Source organism: Myotis yumanensis, unplaced genomic scaffold (genome assembly GCF_028538775.1).
Source record: "Myotis yumanensis isolate MYYU_CA2020_CCGP unplaced genomic scaffold, mMyoYum1.0.hap1 SCAF_1, whole genome shotgun sequence".
NCBI classification, from domain to species: Eukaryota; Metazoa; Chordata; class Mammalia; order Chiroptera; family Vespertilionidae; genus Myotis; species Myotis yumanensis.
In genome coordinates, this window is record NW_027223752.1 from 238,193,215 (window position 1) to 238,215,686 (window position 22,472).

At 66.2% G+C, this 22,472-nt stretch overlaps 1 protein-coding gene across 3 annotated transcripts in view; it reads left to right on the forward strand.

Annotated features, from left to right (window-relative positions):
• Window positions 1-407: 407 nt before the first annotated feature.
• SH3TC1 (SH3 domain and tetratricopeptide repeats 1) overlaps window positions 408-22,472 on the forward strand; it is a 37,548-nt gene continuing 15,483 nt past the window's right edge. Inside the window, exons 1-7 of one of the 3 annotated variants that reach the window (XM_070399878.1) lie at window positions 408-465; window positions 11,673-11,882; window positions 17,016-17,090; window positions 18,726-18,853; window positions 19,875-19,980; window positions 21,024-21,170; window positions 21,735-21,945. In XM_070399878.1, the coding sequence (XP_070255979.1) occupies window positions 11,720-11,882; window positions 17,016-17,090; window positions 18,726-18,853; window positions 19,875-19,980; window positions 21,024-21,170; window positions 21,735-21,945 (830 nt within the window). In that variant the 5' untranslated portion in view covers window positions 408-465; window positions 11,673-11,719. Of the gene's footprint in view, window positions 466-6,973; window positions 6,998-8,223; window positions 8,330-11,672; window positions 11,883-17,015; window positions 17,091-18,725; window positions 18,854-19,874; window positions 19,981-21,023; window positions 21,171-21,734; window positions 21,946-22,472 lie in introns of those variants that run through there. The other 2 variants (XM_070399885.1, XM_070399870.1) reach the window with 2 other exon arrangements.

The following is a 22,472-nucleotide window of genomic DNA, read 5'->3' on the forward strand; positions in this document are numbered from 1 at the left end:
CAACCCAGCTGGAGGGAGGTCCCAGCCGCTGTCCAAGGGCCCAGCCTCCCTCCCGTCTGAGGCCCCCGACCAAGGTATGGCACCTGTTCCCAGGTGGCCCCCTCCCCAGCACATCAGGTGGGCCTGGGAGCCCAGCCGAGGTGCCCAGCCCGCCAGCCTGCCGGCTTCTCCCCGCCCTGCTCGGGAATGCCTGCTCCTCGGGAATGCCTGTGGACCAGGAATGCTGACACTTCCCAGGGCGATAAGCAGGAGAAAGGTCATTGGGAGACTGGCCCCTCCCTGGGGGGCGGGGGGCCCAGGGCACAGCCAATGACCAGGCCAATGGCTCAGGCCTCCGATTGGAGCTGCAGGGCCGGGCTCCCTGAAAAAGTGCGCCTTTGCCCCTGGTCGGCGCTGTGTGGCCGGGGCCTGGCCGTCCTGAGGGGCCTGGGAGCCTTCTTCCTTGGCAGCGTCTGCCCCTGGCAGGTAAGTTCTGGGTCCCTGGGCCCGGTCCCCCCAGGAGGAGGCCTCCCCCTGACTAGGCCCGTGCCCCAAGCTGGGTCACCTGTGGAAACGGGTGGTGTGCGCCCCAAACTGGCCTGGCCGGGAGCTGCAGGGTGTAGGTGGCCCTACTTCTGGGAAAGGGGCTGGGAGCCCGGCGGGCAGAGCTGGACTTTGTCAAAGGAGCAGCTGTAAGGGGTGGAGGCGCCTCCCGGGGTCGGGGGACCAGGTGAGGCCACAGACGGTGGCCCCTGGGGTTCTGATGTTGCTGCAGCTGAGCCTCGTTTCCGTCCTCAGGAGGGGCGTGTGCGGGGCCAGCCCGTCCACTTGTGCTCAGCCCAGGCGGGACCTGGCTTTCCCTCCCTGCTCCCTGGGGGCCTGCACGGAGGGGTCTCTGCTCCCCTCTTCCCCAGCCCCCATCACATCCCCCAGGAGCCAAAGTCCCTGCCGCCCTGGGCACCGCCCCTGCTTCCCTGGGGGAGGCTGACAGTGAGTGTTGAGCAGGGAGAGGAAGGTGAGGAGGAGGTTGGGGGTGTGAGGAAGAGGCTCCGCCCCCCTGGTCCTGGGGCCCTGACTGTGGACTTGGCTCAGGCTGGCCAGGTAGGGGGCAGCTCCGGGGCCCCAGGCGAGGCTGCACCTCGGAGCCTCAGTTTCCCACGTGCCCAGGGAGCCGGGTGGCCCCTCCCTGTCCCTCGGGGGCTGTGGGAATCGGTCGTTTTCAGGGCCCCTTTGCCCAGTGGTTTATTTATGTCAGATAGACTCGCGGCTGCTTATTTCTCCTCGGGGTTATAACCTGATCGAATTAACTTTGTGGCTCAAGTGTTTCCAGCCTCGGCCCTCGGGAGCTCTGTCCCGGCTCCTCTGTCCCCGTGCGCCACCCCACCCTGCGGATTTCATGGACCCCCTCTTCCTTCATTCGTCCACTCCCTCCCTCCCTTCCCCGACGCTGCGGGCCGGGCTCCGCTCTGCACTCTCTGGCCTGGTCCGAGTCCTGATTCTGGAGCTGGGCTTAGGGACCAAGTTCCCTTCGCTCAGGGGCAGGGGGCACTTGGGGCGCCCTGGGTGGCTTTGCCTCTGGGACCTCAGCTGACAGCCCGAGGTCTGAGCGTGGATGCTGACCTGGGCATGCACATGTACCTGTTAAGTGCAAAGTGTGCTTACCTGTGTGTACACACTATCTGTAAGGTAGTACATACGTGTCCTGACCCATGTGCATACCATGTGTCTATGGTGAGCTGTGAGTTCACACCCCACTGTCTCCAACTCCCACCCGTCGCCACAGGGGGCGCTGCGGCCTCTCTCCTTGATTTTCTGTGCCACCCCCTCCCATAGCGATACCTCCGCTAATCCTTCCTGGTTCAGCCCAGCTGTTCCATCCGGCACAGAAGTAAGGAATTAGTAACCAGGCCCCGGGGGAGCCGCGTGGCCAGCCAGAGCCAGGCCTCCGTGCGTTCCACGCGTCTCTCGTCTCCCGGACCCACCCGTGGCCGGAGCTGGTGGCCTCCCTCCGCTGCCCCCCGGCGAGGCCGCTCCATGCTTGCCAGGCCGTCACTGTGCGGCCCCTCTGCTCCCATCCTGGGATGCCCTGTCCTCCACGCGTCTTTCCATTCACATACATTAAGGTTTGTGGTTTATGCTGTAGACGTTAGCGTCTTTTTTAAATAAGGTTTTTATTGATTTCAGAGAGGAAGGGAGAGGGAGAGAGAGAGAAATATCAGTGGTGAGAATCACTGATTGGCTGCCTCCTGCACGCCCGCTACTGGGGATGGAGCCCACAACCTGGACTTGTGCCCCGACTGGGAATCGAACCGTGACCTCCTGGTTCATGGGTCGATGCTCAACCACTGAGCCACACCGGCCGGGCACCTTCAGTGTCCTTTTGACAAGTGTAGAACGTCGGGTACCCACCATCACAGCGTCACACAGAAGAGCTCCCACCCTACGCACACCCTCTGCCCCACTCGGCCCCTTCCTGCCTCTCCTCCCGGAGGCCAGCACAGGGGTGAGCAAGCTCGGGCTCCCCGAGAGCAGGAGGGGCCCCACACGCTCGCTCTGCAGTGCCTTCCACCCGCTGAGCAAGTCTCGCTCTTTCCTTGTCAGCCCAGAGCCTCTGGTTCTGTGGCAGCTGCTGGCTGGGCGGCTGGGCGGGCCGGGCGGCCGGTGTGAGTTATTTGACACCTGGTTGTCTCCAAGGTGTTGCTGTTGTGGGAACTGTTCACACCCGCCTCGCCCTGCATCTGGGAGTGGCCAGGCGTCTGTGGAACGACTTCCTGGAAGTGGGGCTGCTGGTCACAGGGTGGCCCCGTGTGGTTGTCTGGCCACTGGTTGGCAAGCTGCCCTCGGGTCGGCTGGCCATTGCTCCTCCAGAGCCACCAAAGGCAGCCTGCCAGGTGCCAGTGCTGCCAGGCTGGGCACCTGAGGGTCGTGGGTGGCTCCGTGCCTCCGGCCGGGGAGACATGCACATCGTGTCATGTATGTAAGGCAGTGGCAGAGGCCCGCCTGCCGGCTCATGCTTTTCCGTGGACTTGTGCGTGTTCCTGGCGTGGCCTGGGGGCCAACCTTCAAGTGCAGTTTAACTAAAAACAGCTGCTCTGGGGGCCGGGTCCAGCCTGGCTCAGAACTAAAACCAGCCGCAATCTGGTTGGTTAAAAATTAAAAGGAAAAGGACTGAGAAAAACACCAGCAAATCCCACTAAAGTGCATGGCACACAGAACCTGCCAGCGCCGCTCCGTCCGCCCCGAGGCGGGAGCCTGGGGACAGAGGCCTGACCCACCCACGTCCTGGGGCCGGCCCTGGCCTGCAAGGAGCAGCGCTGGGTGGGGGCTTGGGTGTGACAGTGGGGAGAGAAGGATCAGGAACGGGGGGGGGGGGGGGGGGGGGCGCGGAGGCAGGTAGGATGCACGCTGGCTCAGCCCTCAGGGCTGGGATGACCCTCAGTTGTCAGTGTGTACAGTGTGTGTGTGGCTCCAGAAGTCCCCGCCTCTGAGAGGTGAGGCAGGAGGGGTGGGAGGTGAGGCAGGAGGGGTGTGAGGTGAGGCAGGAGGGGTGGGAGGGAGGTTGGAGGGGTGCAGGGACTGACCTGGTTTCCAGGGAAACGGTCCGGCAGGAGGACTCCCCTCCCAGAGGCCTAAGGCTGGTTAATATTTGCGTAAGCCAAGTTCAAAATCCACCCTGGGGACTGGCCCCAGAGAATGTCCAAATTCCAGCGGGGCGGGGGTCCCACACCCTGAGTCAGGAATGTCGGGGTTCTGGGGAGTGAGGGCCGATGGGGTGGGGGTGTCCCTGGGCTGACGTCTCAGAAAGCTGTGCAGCACAGGTCCTGTCCCCACTCTGTCTCCTGTGCAGCCCCTCCGGTCACCCAGGGCCTCGGGCCTGCCCTGCAGGGACAAGGGGGACGTCCGGCCTGGGCCTGGGCCTGCGTGGGTGCCAACACAGCTGAATACCATTCTGGCCAACTCCTGCCATTACTCGGGGTGTGGGTTGGAGCACCCCCCCTGGAAGCTGTCTGTGGCAGCCCCTCGCACCCTGACTACCTGGATGAAGGGTCCCTAACACACAGGCCTGGGCACCTGGCCAGCTGGCCCGGCCGCCCAGTCAGCAATGTCCCACCTCAAGGGCCACACCTGCCCACAGAGCGTGACAGGGGCTGATTGGGAGGGGGGTGGAGGGGCACCCCGGGTCCCGGCCCAGGCGGGAGAAACTGCTGACCGCTTCCTGCCGGCCTGCGACCCGGCCCGGCCAGGCCACCAGGCAGCTGGACAGCCTGTTTGGTCTGATAGCCTTGTTTTGCAAAGAGCAGTTTCTGCAGTCACGGGGCCTAGCCCTGCTCATCTTTGCTGGGGAGGGTTTTAGCCACTGAGGCCAGAAGGACAAGCACGTGGAGCCTTGCTGGGTGGGGCCGTCCTAGCCCTTCCCACGTGGCCTGGGCAGCGGCGCCAGGCTCCAGGCCGGCGTCTCCGTCTCCCCGATGCCTCCTGCTCAGGCGGCTGCGGAGGAACCGACGGACAGGCCTCACCAGTCCGGGTTCTGCCCCCAGCGCCCTAGAGCTGGGTGGGCCGGGAAGGTGCCGCCGGGGAAGATGGTGTCTCTGTCCCTGTGTCTTTCTCGGAAACTGCACGAGGCCGGTCACATCTGCTTTTGCACACGTCGGGCCAGAGACCAGGATGGACTGGGTGCTGCGGGGCTTGGGGCGTGGGCACGGTCCCGGCAGGACCTGGGCTGGGGCTGCGGCTCAGAGCCATCTGCAGTGTGACAGCCACGCGACCGAGGTGAGAGGCTCTCTCTCTGAGCCTCAGTTTCCCCACCTGAAGGACCCGCTGCCCAGTTACCTGCCTCGGGCCCTCAGCTCTGCATGCTGAGTGCCAGTTGGCAGTAGCACAGGTAACAGACTACCTGGCTCCGGGTCACGGCCAGAACCCGCGTCATGGTGCTGAGCCACTTCAAGCCGCGATGGTCTGAGCTGCTGGTCATTCATGCCCGTGGTGCCCACCCCGCCCACGCCCGCTTAGACACTCCTGTGCCCTGGAACCTCAGGCACCCCAATTCCAGGGGGAGAGAGCGCCTGTGTGCTGACCCCTTCCTGCTGGGCTGTGTGGCTGGGGCTGCTGGAGAGAGACTGAGCCGGGGGTGGAGGTTGGGGCGACTGCACCTCCCCCCCCCCACACCAATCTCCCCGGCCTGCGGCCCTAGTGCACATCCTTGGCACGGGCTGCCTGCTGTTGCTGGAAGGGGCTGTGAGGCTTAGCAAACCGCGTGCCTGGAGCCGGTTGGCACGTGAAGACTGGGCTGGGTGCTGTGCTGCTGGCGGGCCCTCCCTCCCCGTCCCCACAGCACCTCCAGGTCAGCAGCCGAGCTGTGAGCTCCATGGCACTGAGGGCTCCCCAGGCCCGGCCCCTCCCCTGGCAGGGGAACACTGAGGCCCAGGGAGGGACAGGCCCACCCAGGGGCCCTCAGAGGCGGGCTGGGCTGGGGTCTGCCCGGGCTTGGCCTCCAGTGGGGACTCCTGTTTGGAGAGCCCTCTGACCTAGGAGGCTCCTTTTTCCTCTGGAAGTCTGTTGGGGTGTGCAGTGCAGAGTTGGGGTGCATCCTGTGGAGTCAGTGTGCTGTGCAGAGTTGGGGTGCATCCTGTGCAGTCAGTGCGCTGTGCAGAGTTGGGGTGCGTCCTGTGGAGTCAGTGCACTGTGTGGAGTTGGGGTGCATCCTGTGGAGTCAGTGCACTGTGTGGAGTTGGGGTGCATCCTGTGGAGTCAGTGCACTGTGTGGAGTTGGGGTGCATCCTGTGGAGTCAGTGCACTGTGTGGAGTTGGGGTGCATCCTGTGGAGTCAGTGCACTGTGTGGAGTTGGGGTGCATCCTGTGCAGTCAGTGCACTGTGTGGAGTTGGGGTGCATCCTCTGCAGTCAGTGCACTGTGCTGTGCAGAGTTGGGGTGCATCCTGTGGAGTCAGTGTGCTGTGTATAGTTGGGGTGCGTCCTGTGGAGTCGGTGCGCTGTGCAGAGTTGGGGTGCGTCCTGTGGAGTCAGTGCGCTGTGCAGAGTTGGGGTGCGTCCTGTGGAGTCGGTGCTGTGCAGAGTTGGGGTGCACCTTGCAGAATCAAGGAGCACTGAGCACAGTGGGGGAGGCTCTTGGAAAACCCCCTCTGGCCGTGGGCCAAGGGCACAGCTGCAGAGACAAACAGGATGCGGGTCCCGGGCCGGCGCAGTGGGGACAAAGGCCAGAGAGGAAACCGCCGGACCCTTTTATGGATGTGGAGCGGCCGGGGCCTCTTTCCACAGTTTCCAGCAAAACAAGGGCGCAGAGGCCAAGCCTCCCATGCCCCATGCGCCGCACAGTGTGGGTGTCTGAGCAGCCTGCAAAACTCGTCCCTCACAGACGGGGGCAGGGACGGGGGCGGGGCCACGGCAGGCCTCAAGGGGGCGGCCTCGGTGCTTCTCCCGAAGCCCCGGGCCTCCCCGGGCAGCTGGGCAGGCCGCCCTGTGTCCTGGGTGGGCGTGCGGGCCAGGGGACTGACCGTCCAGACTCGTCTCCTTCCCCACGTGCCCAGGAACCCCGTCCCCTGGCCTTGGGGCGGCGGGACACTGGCGTGTTACAGGGACCGGCAGTCCGGCTGCGGGGCGCTGCTTGGCCTGCGGGGGATTCCCGCGGCAAGTGAGCCCTCCTGACAGCGGAGCGGTGTCAGGACAGCCCCACCCCGGGGCCCTCTGTGAGCCAGCAAACGCCCAGCCGCCCAGCCGTGCGACCCGCAGGGCCCGTGCACGCAGCCAGGTGCCGCTGCGGTTGGTGCTGCGGGTGAGGGCGCCGGCCTGATCCCCGCGGAGAAGGAGGAAGGGGAGCTGAAAGGCCCCATGCAGCGGGGAGGGAGGGGCCTGGCAGGGGCTGATGCTGGCCTGTCTGTGGGCATCCATCCACAGGTCCGGGTGCCCCTGCAGGGGGATGTGGACACCTGCCTTGGGGTGGGGACAGCAGTCTCGCCCAGGAGAACGGCCCTGGGAGAAGCGCCTGGTACGAGAAGGGGCAGGTATGTCCTGTAGACGGGCAGCGGGCCCTGTGCGGGGGCTTGGCAGGGGCTGTGGGGAGCTGGGCAGGGGCTGGGGTGCGGGAGCCAATGGGGGAGGTAGGTATGGAGTTGGGGTGTCGGTGAAGGAGGGGTGGCGAGGCCGTGGCCTGGAGGGGCTCCGGATGGGCACCGGCACCTGCTCAGGCCTCCCTGAGGCCCATGGGCTGGAGGACTGCGGGGTGGCTGTGAGTGATGCCTGGAGCTGATCAGAGAAGGGACAGGTGGCGGGGGAGGGGACGGGAGCATGGGCCGGGGGTTTGGCCTCACCCCAAAGGAGATTCGCCTAGAGCCACGGTCCTCAGTGCAAGCGACGTTGCCCCTGGAGACAAACATCTGAGATGCTTGGCTGTCACAGCTGGGGTGGCGTCTCGTGGGCAGAGGCCAGGATGCTGCTAACACTCTGCCCTCTGCAGCCGCTCCCGTGACAGGGAGCCCGAGCCACAGCGGCAGCACTGCCGCGGTTAGAACCCCGGCCTTCGGGCTTCGGTGTCTGTCAGACACCGTTCCAGCTCATCTTCCAGGTGCCTGGGGTCTTGGGCTTGTCTCATGGCCTCGCTGAGCCTCAGTTTTCCTGTCTGTAAAACAGGCGCGTTACCACTTAGCTTAGCAATGCTTCCCGGTGTCGCCAGGCCACGCGTGAAGGTCACCCACTCATTCTCGAGTCCCAGGGCTGTGAGGGTAGACAGGAGGGCGGGGCTGCGGGGGACCCGGATCAGTTCCCACTTCCTGTTGGAGCCAACAGGAGACCCAGCCCCATCTCCCTAGCAGTCAGGCCGTAGTCCCTGTTCTCAGGCCAGGTGGGGCCAGACCCAGCCAGAGAGGAGGGAGGGAGAGCGGTGGCTGACCCAGCGGGCCCAGTGGGGACCTGTGTCCTTGCACGTGTGAGCGGGGGGCCTGTGTGTGCATGTGGGTGTGCAGAAAGTGGAAGAGGAACAGAGCAGGGCCGGGGTTGGCAGGGAGGCCTGGCAGCTGGTGGACTTCCCCAATCCCAGGAGTGAGGCGGGAGCGGCGTCCTGGGCCTCCCCCGGCACCTGGGGGCTGGGCCGCAGTCAGGCGGAGGCCTGGAGCCGGCCCAGGAAGGAGCTAATGATCAACTGGCTGTCTCCGCAGCCGGCCTCTCGCCAGGCCCAGGCGCAGGGAGGAAGTGGGGCAGGAAGCAGGGGGCGGTGGCCGCGGAGGGAGGGCGGAGGGCGGCCCGGCTGCCGCTGGGAGACTGCCTAGGCCGGCCAGCCGGGGAGGAGCCGAGTAGCGACCTGGTGTCTGCGTCCTGGGCTGCCTGGGGAGTGGGCGCAGGTAAGTGGGTGCTGGCGACAGGGACGCAGAGGTGACGGGCGTGGACGGGCCGGGTAGGCGGCGCCCACCGGTGGATCTAAGAATAGCCCGTCCTCCACTTTCTGGGAGACTTTGCTGAGATTTAGGGGTTAGGGGAGCAGACAGGAGTCTGGGGGGCCCGAGGGCCGTGGGGCTGTCAGGAGTGTTGCCGGGGTGACCAGCCGTGATGGCGCCGTGACGACGGCGGGTTTGATAAAGCACCTAAAGCACCGGGCTCCGTGGCCTCTGCTGACCTCGCCCCCTCGAGGGCTCAGCGAGCGCGCCCGGAGCCGGTGGTGAGGGGGCCAGGGCTACAGGTCTCAAGTGGGGCCTCCCGCCAGGTTGGCCACAGAAGTGCCCAGCCCAGGGTGGCAGTGCCGCCGTGACCGGCCACTCTGAGGTCACCCCCTGGGCCTCCTTTCCGGCATTAAAATAGGACGAGTTCCTTGGCGAGGGGCACCACCCACAGAGCTGGAGGGAAGGGCATAGGCCAGGCCTCCGGCACCCAGTCCTGCCCGGGGCACGTGGTCCGTGGACGCCTCTGAGACCCTGCGCCGGCCTCCAGGGACCCTGCCCCCTTGGCGAGGCTCGTAGAAGCGACGGCTGGTAGAGCGTGGTCGGGAGTTAGTGGTGCGGCTGGCGCTGGAGCCGGGGTGCCCGCACATGGGCCGGCCGTGAGCGAGGTGCCTCCCAGCACCCTGTCCGAGGAGCTGAGCTAAACCCCAGGTTGGAGGCAGGTGGGGTCGAGGTGGGTGCATTCAAGTTCGAACAGGTGCTGGAGGGCTGGACTCAGACCCACCTGGATTCAAATCTCACTTTTCAAGCCTGGCTGAGCCTCAGGCCAACCATCTGCGAAATGGGCGCAGGACACCCATCCCCACTGCCCTGAGGGTTGGATGGTGGTGGCTGTGGTGATCGTCACACCACTGTGGGTCAGGGTGACGCGTCCCGTGTCGGGGTCGTGCCCGTGTCTGATGTGACGAGTCCCTTGACTCTGCTCGCTAGGTGAGGGTGACCCCGCTTCCCCACGCACAAAGTGAGGCACAGGGTCTGGGGGGGTGGCGAGCATCCCGGGGCAGGCGTGACCCAGTCCCACACGTGGGCTCACAGCAGAGACGGACTGTCACTGGCGGGAGGCCAGGGCCTGAATCAGTGTCAGCAGCTCCGGGGAGGCGCCTTCCTTCCGGCTCCAGCCGCTGGGGGCTCAGGTGGCCCTGGGCCGGGGGCCCCGCTGCAGCCGTCCCCTGTGGTCACGTGGCCTCCCTGTGTCTGGTGTTCCTCCTGTCCTGTGACGTCAGTCCCTGCGTTCAGGCCCAGCCTGCCCCAATGGGGCCAAGCCTTAACTTCACCGCAGAGACCCTGTGTCTAGACAGGGGCATCTACTGAGGTCCTGGGGACACGGCTTTGGGGGACGCCGTCCACCCCAGTACAGCTCGGGAGAGGTGCTCCTGGTGGAGGGGCGAGGCTGCAGGTATTGGTCCAGCACGAGCCCAGCGTCAGCTCCGGCCAGACCCCCCCAACCCTTCAAGGCTGGGTTGTGCCGTCTCCTCCCCCTGCGCCCTGTTTATTAAATGCCACCTGTAACCCAGAGCACCGTTCACCTAACCCTCCAGCCTCCTTGCGAGGTGATGTTTTCATTCTCATTCTCCGGTGAGTGAACTAGGCCCAGCCCGCCGGCCCCAGGCTCTGCGTCTGGTGCCGAACCCACCCCACCCGGGTTCCCACCCCGCGCGGGTCAAACCCACCCCACTCGGGTCGGGCTGGCCCGGCTGCAGGCGCTCCTGGGTTGTCCCACCATACGCTGAGCTCAGAGGATCAAGGCCGGAGGAGGGAGACCCTCCACGGGGCGGCCCAGGGGTGACCGCCAGCTGCCCCAGGAGTCCGGCAGCTGCTTCTGCAGCCGAGAAGGCGCCCCAGGCCGAGGGAGGCCATTTCAGGAAGGGGGAGGGGAAGGGGGAGGGGAGCACTTCCGTGGAGATGGCTCCCACTTCCTCACACTGGACTGTCACTGGGAACTCTGTGCTCACAGCTGTCACTGCAGCCCCACCACTGGCCAGGCCCTTCACCGAGCAGGTGGGAGGGTCCCTGTGCAGAGCCGTCCCTGTCCCGGCCCCGGCCCTGTCCCCAGGCCCCGTCCCTAGCCCCAGCCCGTCCCCAGCCCGTGTGCCTGTGGTGGACACACAGACGGGACCTGGAAGACCAGCAGGACGAGCACAGGCCCCAGACCTGGTCCATTGTGCTGGGTGCCCGGCTGCAGGCCCTGCTCCGTCTCAGGGGCATCGCACGTGGCTCCTGAAGGTGGCAGAGGGGAGGACAGGGACCTGGTGGGGAGGCGGCAGGACTAGGCCCCCCACACAGGACCCTGCTCTATGAGACGCCTCAGGAGCAGATGGATCCTGGCTGGGGCCCCAGCTCCCCTGTCCCAGTGCCGAGGGCCGAGGGGCTGGGCTGGTCCAGGGTCTGGCCCAGGCTGCACCCCTCAGCCGCCCGCTGTGCTGTCCCTGTCGCCCCTGCCTCCCTGCCCACCCGAGAGAGGACGCGGTCTCCTGTGCCCTCGGTTGGTGACCAACCCCAAGCCCAGGCCATGGTGTGCAGCCGTGAGGGCTCTCATCTCCGACGGGGAGTGGGGGCAGGAGGACTGGCTCTGGGGCTGAGGGAGCCCCGGGTGGGAGACAAAGCCTCTCGGCCACGGCCACGGCCACGGCCCTGCTTCCTTCCCGCCCACGGCTGCCAGGACCCAGCCCGTTTCCCGTGAACGGGACTCGATCTTGGGACCCTGCCGTCCGGGCCTCTTCCCGTGGGAGACAACAGCCCACGGAGCTGGATCGGGCTTGTGGTTGTAACGGCAGCGCCAGGGCCGCGTGGAAGCCCTAGCTCCGAGGCCCGTGTGACCCGGGAATGGCTGTCGCAGGGTCCCCGCTTCAGCCCTGCGGCCGGAGGTGTGGTGGGCTCACCCCGAGCGTGGGGCCATGTGAGCCACAAGGACAGTGCCCTCTGTCCCCGTGGCCCCGCTCACACACGCGCTGAGCAGGTTACGGGCAGCCCTGAGCTGTGTCCTCTGGGCCTAGGAGACCCCTGCCTGCAGGACGTCCACCCGCGGCCAGGGGGGCATGGCCAGGCCACCACGCACAGCCTGGCCCCGGGGGCTTGTGCTGGTCAGAGAGGAAGTGACTGCCAGCGACCAGAGAGGGCTGAGCAGGGCTCCCAGGCATGGAGGGGGTTCTCTCCTCCGAACCCCAACTCTGGCGGCAGCATCCGTGCTGGTCCCGGCGGCCCGTCTCCCTGGAGGGGTCGTCGCTGACCACCTCCCCTCCTCTCTCCACAGCGGCCAGCCCGGCATGCCCAGCCCTGGGTGCTGAGGCCACGTCAGCCATGAAGGACCCAGGGGAGGCGGCCGCGGAGGAGCCTGCCCCGACGGAGACGGTGGCCGGGCCCTGGGGCGGCGGCGGTGGCGACAAGGTCCAGAGAAAGGCTGGGAGCTCCGTCAGCTGGGCGGGACCAGGACCCGAGGAGGCCCAGGCTGCGGGCAGAGACGGTGAGTGCGGTGTGCGAGGGAGAGAGAGAAACATCAGCGATGAGAGAGAATCCTCATGGGCCGGCTGCCTCCTGCACGCCCCACACTGGGGATCCAGCCTGCAACCCGGGCCTGTGCCCTGACCGGAATCAACCGTGACCTCCTGGTTCAGGGGTCGATGCTCACCCACTGAGCCACACTGGCTGGGCTCGGGGGTGTCTGTTGAGTCGTGTGCAGGCCAGTGTGCTGTTCAGGGCGCATCAGTGGCACCCACACCGACGGGGAGGGGGAGGGGCTGGGGGATTGTAGAGCAGCGGCCCTGCACTTGCTAACGGGCCTTTTACAAACCTGTGCCCCCTCAGTCCTGCTGTGTCCGCAGGGCATGGACCCAGGAGCACTCAGGCCGGGGCCGCCCCTGGGTCCCGGAGACAAGCTGAGGCTGGAGAGGGAGGGACCAGTGGCCTCTCTCTGTCCATACGGGCTCCTTTGAGCCCCAATCCCTTTGGCTCAACCCGGACGTGCCCTACAGGCCCCAGGCAGCGGGTCCACGTGATGAGCCTCAGGCCTCGCTCAGACCCTGCGTCCTGGCAGCCGGGAAAGCCTGGCCGGGCCGGGCTGCGCCTGGTGCCGCGTCGCTGATCGCTGGTCTAAGAACTCGCCGGTCACTCCGGAGCTCGCCCCTCAGTGTGGGCGCAGCAGTGGCCGCCCCCGCGATGCCGGGTCCCTGCGGCCGATGTCCCGGAAGTGCCGTGTCCCATGGCAGCGCGGCTGGAGGCGTGTGACGGCCTGGCTCCTACGGGGACATTGTTTTGATGCCTGGGTTCAGGGTGTGACAGACTCCCCACCGCCCAGGCATCGCTCCTGCTCTGTCGTCACTGTGTCACCCGGGGGAGATACTTGAGACGAAGTCCATGCCTCGCTCCTCTTGAAACTCACCCAGCGGAATTTTGTCACCCGGCCTGGTGTTCGGTGGAAATGAGAATTATTGTGACGGCTCCTCAGTGGGGGCGATCGCACGCTTTATTCCTCTACGTTTCTCATTGACTTTCTATGCTAAGGACGCCTGTCCCCCTCCCCACGGTCCATTCATTCATTTTACTGGGGGCTCATCGGTCTGCACTGTGCTCTCCGGACTGTGACAGTTGCCATCGTTTATTTCTTCATTCAAATTGCCCAGCTTCTCTCTTCTCACGTCTCCATCATCCTGTGAGCACAGGGTCTCCTCACGTCTCCATCATCCCGTGAGCATGGGGTCTTCTCACGTCTCCATCATCCTGTGAGCACGTCCTGCTTGGGGGACCACAGACGGGCACTTCCTGGCCCGGCCCCGGAACTAGTCATGTCACAAGGAGCCCGGGCTTCCGAATTGGAGGATGGTGCTTCATGCCAGGACTGGAAGCTGTGTGCTCTTTTGGATTTGACAGTTTTTCTGAGTCTGTGCTGCCCGCGCGGCTCTGAGGCAGGCCCTGGACCACAGAGCAAGCAAGGCCTGGCTGTGGGCTCTGACCACCCAGGCAGCCACACACCGTGGGGCTGGTACACCGTAGGGGCTGGTATACTGGAGGCGCTTGAAGACGCTGATAGGAAAAGAGCAGAAATGAGCACCATCGTGTTGTCCAGTCCAAGGCCGAGCGGGCGGTGCTGTGCCCACGGCTCTTAGGGGAACATCCTGCAGGCGCTGGGACCGGCAGCCCTGAAGTTCACACCGGCTGCGGGAATCACAGGCTCTTCCCGATCACATCGGCCTTGATCCTAAGGCCCCAATCGCTCAGCCCATTTTACAGATGAGCAAACTGAGCCGGGCAGCGACCCGGGACTCCAGCCAAGGTGCACACTGGGAGCTGGCCTCGGGATGGGACCGCGGGAGGGACGACAGGGGAGGACTGAGCCGCCCTCTGCTCTTGTCCCAGCGTGAGTCCCCCCCTCTGACCCCGAATCTTGGGGTACCTCCTCGCCAGGCTGTGAGCCACACCCCACAGCCTCACAGGCATGTCTCACCCAGCGGGTGCAGCTGGATCAAGACACGGCTCTGTCTGCTCCAGACCCTCAGTTCCTTCCAGGTTGTCACCTCCCCTGTGTGGTCACAGAATAGTGGCCCCCAATGAAATCCGCCTGACCCCAGACCCCGGCACGCCCACCTCACCCCTGTGGCAACAGCGTGCAGGTGGGACGAAGTTAAGGATCCTGAGATGGGAGATTATCCCGAGGGCGGAGTCAGGGAGAAATCAAAGCCTTTGACCATGGAGGAGGGGCCAGGAGCCAAGGGATGCGGGCGCCTCTGGGCACTGGAAAGGCTGGAATCAGATTCTCCCTGGGAGCCTCAGAGGAGCCGCTCTGCCCACACCTGGGTTTCAGCCAGTGCCTCAGCCAGTGCGCCCTCAGCCAGTGCGCCCTCAGCCAGTGCGCCCTCAGCCAGTCCCTCAGGCAGCACCTCAGCCAGTGCGCCCTCAGCCAGTCCCTCAGCCAGTGCGCCCTCAGCCAGTGCGCCCTCAGCCAGTGCACCCTCAGCCAGTCCCTCAGTCAGTGCGCCCTCAGCCAGTGCGTCCTCAGCCAGTCCCTCAGTCAGTGCGCCCTCAGCCAGTGCGTCCTCAGCCAGTCCCTCAGCCAGTGCGCCCTCAGCCAGTGCGTCCTGAGCCAGTGCGTCCTCAGCCAGTCCCTCAGCCAGTCCCTCAGCCAGTGCGCCCTCAGCCAGTGCGTCCTCAGCCAGTGCGTCCTCAGCCAGTGTGCCCTCAGCCAGTGCGTCCTCAGCCAGTCCCTCAGCCAGTGCGCCCTCAGCCAGTGCGTCCTGAGCCAGTGCGTCCTCAGCCAGTCCCTCAGTCAGTGCGCCCTCAGCCAGTGCATCCTCACCAGTCCCTCAGCCAGTGCGTCCTCAGCCAGTGTGTCCTCAGCCAGTGCGTCCTCAGCCAGTGCGTCCTCAGCCAGTCCCTCAGCCAGTCCCTCAGCCAGTGCATCCTCAGCCAGTGCGCCCTCAGCCAGTGCGTCCTCAGCCAGTGCGTCCTCAGCCAGTCCCTCAGCCAGTGTGCCCTCAGCCAGTGCGTCCTCAGCCAGTCCCTCAGCCAGTGCGCCCTCAGCCAGTGCGCCCTCAGCCAGTGCGTCCTCAGCCAGTGCGTCCTCAGCCAGTCCCTCAGCCAGTGTGCCCTCAGCCAGTGCGTCCTCAGCCAGTCCCTCAGCCAGTGCACCCTCAGCCAGTGCGTCCTGAGCCAGTGCGTCCTCAGCCAGTGCGTCCTGAGCCAGTGCGTCCTCAGCCAGTCCCTCAGCCAGTCCCTCAGCCAGTGCGCCCTCAGCCAGTGCGTCCTCAGCCAGTCCCTCAGCCAGTCCCTCAGCCAGTGTGCCCTCAGCCAGTGCGTCCTCAGCCAGTCCCTCAGCCAGTGCGCCCTCAGCCAGTGCGCCCTCAGCCAGTGCGTCCTCAGCCAGTGCGTCCTCAGCCAGTCCCTCAGCCAGTGTGCCCTCAGCCAGTGCGTCCTCAGCCAGTCCCTCAGCCAGTGCACCCTCAGCCAGTGCGTCCTGAGCCAGTGCGTCCTCAGCCAGTCCCTCAGCCAGTCCCTCAGCCAGTGCGCCCTCAGCCAGTCCCTCAGCCAGTGCGCCCTCACCAGTCCCTCGGCCAGTGCGCCCTCAGCCAGTGCGTCCTCACCAGTCCCTCGGCCAGTGCGCCCTCACCAGTCCCTCGGCCAGTGCGCCCTCAGCCAGTGCACCCTCAGCCAGTCCCTCGGCCAGTGCGTCCTCAGCCAGCCCCTCAGCCAGCGCGCCCTCAGCCAGTGCGCCCTCAGCCAGTCCCTCGGCCAGCGCGCCCTCAGCCAGCGTGCCCTCAGCCAGTCCCTCGGCCAGCGCGCCCTCAGCCAGTGCGCCCTCAGCCAGTGCGCCCTCAGCCAGTGCGCCCTCAGCCAGCGCGCCCTCAGCCAGTGCGTCCTCAGCCAGCGCGCCCTCAGCCAGTCCCTCAGCCAGCCCCTCAGCCAGTGCGTCCTCAGCCAGTGCGTCCTCAGCCAGCGCGCCCTCAGCCAGTCCCTCAGCCAGCCCCTCAGCCAGTGCGTCCTCAGCCAGTGCGTCCTCAGCCAGTGCGCCCTCAGCCAGCCCCTCAGCCAGTCCCTCAGCCAGCGCGCCCTCAGCCAGTGCACCCTCAGCCAGTCCCTCGGCCAGCGCGCCCTCAGCCAGTGCGCCCTCAGCCAGCCCCTCAGCCAGCGCGCCCTCAGCCAGTGCGCCCTCAGCCAGCGGGCCCTCGGCCAGCGCGCCCTCAGCCAGTGCGCCCTCAGCCAGTGCACCCTCAGCCAGTCCCTCGGCCAGCGCGCCCTCAGCCAGTCCCTCAGCCAGTCCCTCGGCCAGCGCGCCCTCAGCCAGCGCGCCCTCAGCCAGTGCACCCTCAGCCAGTCCCTCAGCCAGTCCCTCGGCCAGCGCGCCCTCAGCCAGCGCGCCCTCAGCCAGCGCGCCCTCAGCCAGTGCGCCCTCAGCCAGTGCACCCTCAGCCAGCCCCTCAGCCAGCGCGCCCTCAGCCAGCCCCTCGGCCAGCGCGCCCTCAGCCAGCGCGCCCTCAGCCAGCGCGCCCTCAGCCAGTGCGCCCTCAGCCAGTGCACCCTCAGCCAGCCCCTCAGCCAGCGCGCCCTCAGCCAGCCCCTCGGCCAGCGCGCCCTCAGCCAGCGCGCCCTCAGCCAGCGCGCCCTCAGCCAGCGCGCCCTCGGCCAGCGCGCCCTCAGCCAGCGCCCGTGGCACCCAGAACAGCAGGATAGTGCACCTTGTTTCCCGAGGCCATGGAGCTGGGCTGGTTTCTTGTTTATTATTATTAAATATGTTTTTATTCATCTCAGAGAGGAAGGGAAAGGGGGAGATAGAAGCATCAGTGATGAGAGAGAATCACTGATCGGCTGCCTCCTGCACGCTCCACACTGGGGATCGAGCCCGCAACCCGGGCATGTGCCCTGACCGGGACTCTAACCGTGACCTCCTGGTTCATAGGTCGACGCTCAGCCCCTGAGCCCCGCTGCCGGTCTGGGCTGGTTTTATAAAGCACCAGGGAAAATCAGGCCTCCGTCCTCATTGGCCACGTGACCCTGTGGGAAGGTGGGGGTGTGGGTGTTCCTCTGTTTGCTCCAGAAGCTTCTGGGGGTGGGGCCTGGGCAGTGAGTGGCCTGCTCTCACCTGAGTCACAGACCTGCTGTGTTCCAGATGCTGCTCCAACCCCGGTCGTCTCTCAGCGGGACTCCGGGACCCCTCCCGGCCAGCGGGGAGCGTACCCCACAGGTAGACATCCCTGGGCACGAAACACACCGCGGGGTTCGTACAGACTGTGGGACCCCTGGCCCCCCACCATGGGGTGGGGGAGGGGCTTGTTAAATGCAGATGCCCAGGTCCCTGCCCGGGCCCTGAATCCATCCGTCTGGGGTGGGGCCCAGGACCCCACATCCCCAGGGGCTAGGGTCTGGGTTCAGCTGCATTTGCAAAGGGCTCCCCTGGGCTCTGCTTCTGCTCAGGGGGACATGACCCTAAGGCAGCCGTGGGCAAACTACGGCCCGCGGGCCGGATCCGGCCGTTTGAAATGAATAAAACTAAAAAAAAAAAAGACCGTACTCTTTTATGTAATGATGTTTACTTTGAATTTATATTAGTTCACACAAACACTCCATCCATGCTTTTGTTCCGGCCCTCCGGTCCAGTTTAAGAACCCATTGTGGCCCTCGAGTCAAAAAGTTTGCCCACCCCTGCCCTAAGGTGCCTGCGAGGGAAGGGGCCCGGGAGGGTGACGGGTGGGGCACGGTAAGAACGGACAGAAGAGGTCATGCGCTGTGGGCAGAGGGAGGGAGGGCCTCGGGGAGGTGTCCCAGGGCTGGTTTCCGGGGACGGGGCTATGAGAACGGGGGCGGATTTCTGCAGGGCGTGGACGTGGGTATCACCTGGGGGGTAGCACCAGGGTGGGGGTGTGGTAAGAATCTGCCCCTTACCCCGGAGACCCCACCCTGACCCCCAGCTGTGCGGGACCCGGAGACCCCAGTGCTGCTGGCACCTCACCTTGGCCCGTCCCCCTTCCTCTCGGAGGTCCGAGCGCCCTGTGGTCTCGGTGGTCAGGACCAGGGTTTGAGAAAGCAGCCCGCCCTCAGATGGGGCAGCAGGGGCAGCTCAGGACAGATTCGAGGTGCTGCCCACTGCCCGTTGGTAGCTGGCCAGACCCCAGAGCTGCCCAGTCTCTGCCCCGGCCCTGCCCACGGGAGGGGGTGTTTGCTCTGGGGCCATTTGCTGGAAAGTTCTAAGGGGGTGCAAGGCTGTTCAAAGGGCGTGGGAATCTCTCTCCCTACCTCCTCTTTCTCCTTCCCTCCCTAACCCCCGCCCCCAGCAGCCCCTGGGGCTCTGGGGACTCCTGGGTTCTGGAGGCCTCCTTGGGGGCCGGGGTGGGTGGGGGCATCTGAGCTGAGATCTGCATCTTAGGGAGCCAGGCTGGCACCGCAGGGGGGGTCGGGCTCCCGTGGACCTCCAGGCCTGTGATGGAGGGAGGTGGGTGTGACCTGGGCAGGGCTGGGGTGGGAAGAAGGGCAGGAGCTGGGTTGGGGTGGGGCTAGGGGTCTGTGGGGTGGGGCTAGGGGTCAGAGGGTCCTGTCTGGGGCTGGCGGTGGGGAGGTCGGGCTGGAGGTCTCGGTGACTCAGGACCACCTGCCGAAAGCTCCTGGGGCCTGTGCTGGGGCTGGAGGGGGAGCTGCCCCATCGCTCTGGGTGGAGCAACTCACCCTCCATGAGAGAAACTGGGGCTCAGGGGATGGGGGGATGGGCATCGGCACTGGGTGCCCACAGGCGGCGCCTAAGGTGGGCATTGAACCCGGGCCCCGCCCATGGCTGGGGCTCTGGGGCGGGGTGGGCGGGCGGCCTAACCTTGACCTGTCCCTGCAGACCTGACGCTGCAGCTGCAGGCCGTGCGGAGGCGGAGCGGGCAGCCGGACCCCGGGCTGCAGCAGGCCCTGCGGGCCCGGCTCCGCCTGCTGGAGAACGACAGCCGGGAGGTGGCCCGCACACTGGGGGTGAGTGGCTCCCTGGGGCCTGGGACCTGGGGGAGCGCAGGTGTAGGGCCCCCCCCCGACAAGGGGACGGGTGGACGGTGCGGAGGAGATGGGGGGGGGGGGCACAGCAGGACCAGGGGCCGCGAGTCCTGGCCTCCAAGGGGCCAAGGCCATGGGCAGGAAGGCCGCCCTCCACCTCCCCTAGCGGCGGCCTGCGGCTCGTCCCCGCCCGCTCTCCTGGATGTGTGTCCCCAGGGACCAACTGTCACTCCTGCAGGTGCAGCCACGCAGGGGCCACCGAGTTCCCAGGGTCCCCCACCCCTTCCCCCAGCGCCCTCCACCCCCTGGGCTGTGAAGGCCCCTTGATGGGGAGTAAAGGGCCTGGGAGCTGATCTTATTCTCTGATCTGCGGGATGGACAGTTGGACAGGAGGCTGGAGGAGGAGGGGCTGGGTTAGGGACAGGTGGCCACCCTCTAACCATGGCGCCAGCCTGGCCGGAGGGAGCCGGTGTGAGCCCCACCCCCGCCACAGCTCCATGGGCACCCTGTACACGCTCAGCAGCGGGGCTGCCCTCGGGACCCCGGGCGGGCACTGCAGGTGAGCTGCTGGCTCTGGGCTGAACCCCTGCTGTGCCACGTACTGAAGGTCAGGCAAGCGGATGACAGCAACTCCCCCCCCCCCCCCCCCCAGCGACACACACATTCCTGGGCTGTGAGGGGTCCTGGCTGTGCTGCTCCAGTGCCCCTTCACGCTGCCAGCAGGGGACAGGCATATGCTGGCCGGTCCCTGGCAAACCGGGAGTGGGGGGCAGGGTGCCCAGAGCGTGGAGGGCCCAGGAGCTCTGGACGTGCCCCAGGGGCTGGGGAGCCACAGCAGGCTTGAGAGCGTGAGGGGCGCCCCTGGGCTGTCGAGGAGGCAGCTGTGTGTTGGTGCCGGTCCAGGGTCATGTCTTCAAAAGGTGCCCCTCTCGTGACCGTCCCTCCTACGGTCAGACGCCTCAGTACCGCGGGGACGTTCCTGATTCCTGCTTCTCCCGGTCAGGAGCTGTCGGCCCGGCTGCTGTCCATCCACAGCGACCAGGACCGGCTGGTGGTGACCTTCAAGACCTTCGAAGAGATCTGGAAGTTTTCCACCTACCACGCCCTCGGTAAGGCCGAGCCGGCGGGACTCCCCTGCCAGGCCCTGTCCACACCAGGCTGGTGTGTACGATCGGGCTCAGAGTAGGTTAGTGCCCCGCGGCCTCCGGGGCAGCTCACCTGTGCTCAGGTCGGGGGCTGGGTGGGTGGGGGGCTCCAGATGCTCAGGGCTGTGCGGCCTCATGGCTGGGCCGAGTCCCCACCTCCTTCCAGCGCGGGACCTCCCAGCTCTCTGACCGGCCCAGCCCGCTGAGCACAGTCCAGGAAACTGTCATTCACCCTCAGCCGTGGTGCTTGCTTTCCAGAATATTCCTCGTCCTTTGGGGAGGCATTTGCAGGGTCCCCTGGGGAAACACGCCCCACACCCCTCCCCACAGCCTGAGAGCCCAGGAGGTTTGGAAATAACAACCAGCGACAATTCCCTGCTGCCCCGAGCAGGGCCCCCCCCGTCCTCCCCCCCCCCGCCCCCCCACCCCCCCCGGCCCCCCATGAGAACACTGTCCCGTTTCTCAGACGAGGAGGCCGGGGCCCTAGAGCAGCGGTTCTCAACCTGTGGGTCGCGACCCCTTTGGGGGTCGAACGACCCTTTCACAGGGGTCGCCTAAAACCATCAGAAAACACATATATAATTCCATATTGTTTTTGTGATTAGTCACTATGCTTTAATTATGTTCAATGTGTAACAATGAAAATACATCCTGCATATCAGATATTTACATGACGGTTCCATAACAGTAGCAAAATTACAGTTATGAAGTAGCAACGAAAATAATTTTATGGTTGGGGGTCACCACAACATGAGGAACTGTATTAAAGGGTCACGGCATTAGGAAGGTTGAGAACCGCTGCCCTAGAGGAAGTAACTGTCCTCCTTTAACCTTCCCGAGGCCCGGGGTGGTCAAATCAGTCGTCCGGGGTCAGGACTGGCCCCTGCAGCTCAGATAGTGAGACAGGGCCACCTGGGCCGGGGCAGCTGGGTGGGTGTCTCCCTGAGCCTGGTGGGTGCTGGGCTCGGCCACCCCCGAGCGCGCCGTGACCGGGCTGCCTGCCGCAGGCTTCACGCACCACTGCCTGGAAGACCTGCTGGTGGGCCAGGCCTTCTGGCTGCGCTCGCCCGAGGAGCACGAGGAGGTGGCCATCCAGGTCCACGTGGACGAGGAGGCGCTGAGGCTGACGCACGAGAGCCTCCTGGTGCAGGAAGGTGAGCTGCGCGGGCAGTGGCGCCGGCCCACGCTGTGCTGGGGACTCGGGGTCCCTACAGCTGGGGGGCTCTGGGGGGGCTGGTGCAGAGGGAACAGAGGGGCTTGGGTGGGGAACACCGACAGGGAGGTGCCCGAGCTTTATCACGGTCAGCTCCCCAAGAAATAAGGGGGTTTGGTTTGCAAGCGCCACCCCAGCTCGCGCCCCTGACTCGGCCACACAGCCTGACGCTGCTGCCCACCTGGCCACGGGGAGGAAGCTGGGCGGCTGGGGTGGGCCAACCCGCCCGTCTGGCCCTTCACAGCACAGAAGGGGAAACTGAGGCCCCAAGAGTCTGAGGGGGAGCCAGGCTCCCAGGGGAAGGCCGGCAGAGCCAGGACCCCAGCCCAGGTCCAGCCTCCCAGTCTGGCCCCTGGGGTCTGGTGTCTGAGCAGCTGTGAGTGCAGAGACAGGGTGGGGGTGCCGCCCGCACACGTGTCCTGACGGGGAGAGTGGGTCCTGCTGCAGAGCTATGGCTGCCTCTGAGTCTGGCCGCCCTGAGTGACCACCCTCTGTCGCTTTGAAGGGCCTTTCTTTGTCCTGTGTCCTGACGGCTATGTGAGAGTGACCACCGGTCCCCAGGGTGCAAGCAGGGGCCCCCAGCCCCTCAGGCCGGCTTCAGGGGCTCCCCAGGGAGAGGCGGCCCCGGCAGCGGGCTCTCCGGCCGGCAGGCTCAGCGTGTGCTCCGAGGAGGAGGCGGCCGTGTCCGCCGCAGAGCCTCTGACTCCGTTTCATCAGTAGGTACCGGCCTTCGTTCCTCTGCATCCCGCTGGCAGGCCCCCCACAGAGGCCCAGGCCCTGGGCTGTCCGTTGGGGGGGGGGGCGCGTGAGCCCCCAGACCCCACGCTCCCTCCGCTGCTCCCAGCCCACCTGCCTCAGATGACAGGTCACTGAGTGCTCCCAGTGCTGACGCTGACGGAGCTCTCGCTTCCTCGACTGGCTCGTTCTGGAAAGCTCCTCAGGGAGCCGCAGGGCGTGTGCCCGCAGCTGGGCGCTTGGGAACCTGCGCCAGTGCCACCCAGGCAGGCGCAGCCTGAGACCGAGCTGCCCACATGCTGACCACGGGGCAGAAGCTCGGCTGGGAGCCGCCTGGCAGCCACGGCAAAGAGAGAAAGTTCATCTCCCGGCGTCCACTGTCCCTGAAGGAACAAGCCGTGGCTCGGCTTCTCTCCTGGGAAATAAAGGGCGGCCCCGGGATGGGAGCCTGAGGATGGGCAGGAGGCGCCTGGGCTGGGCCACACCCGGCCCTAAAGGCTGCAGCCCG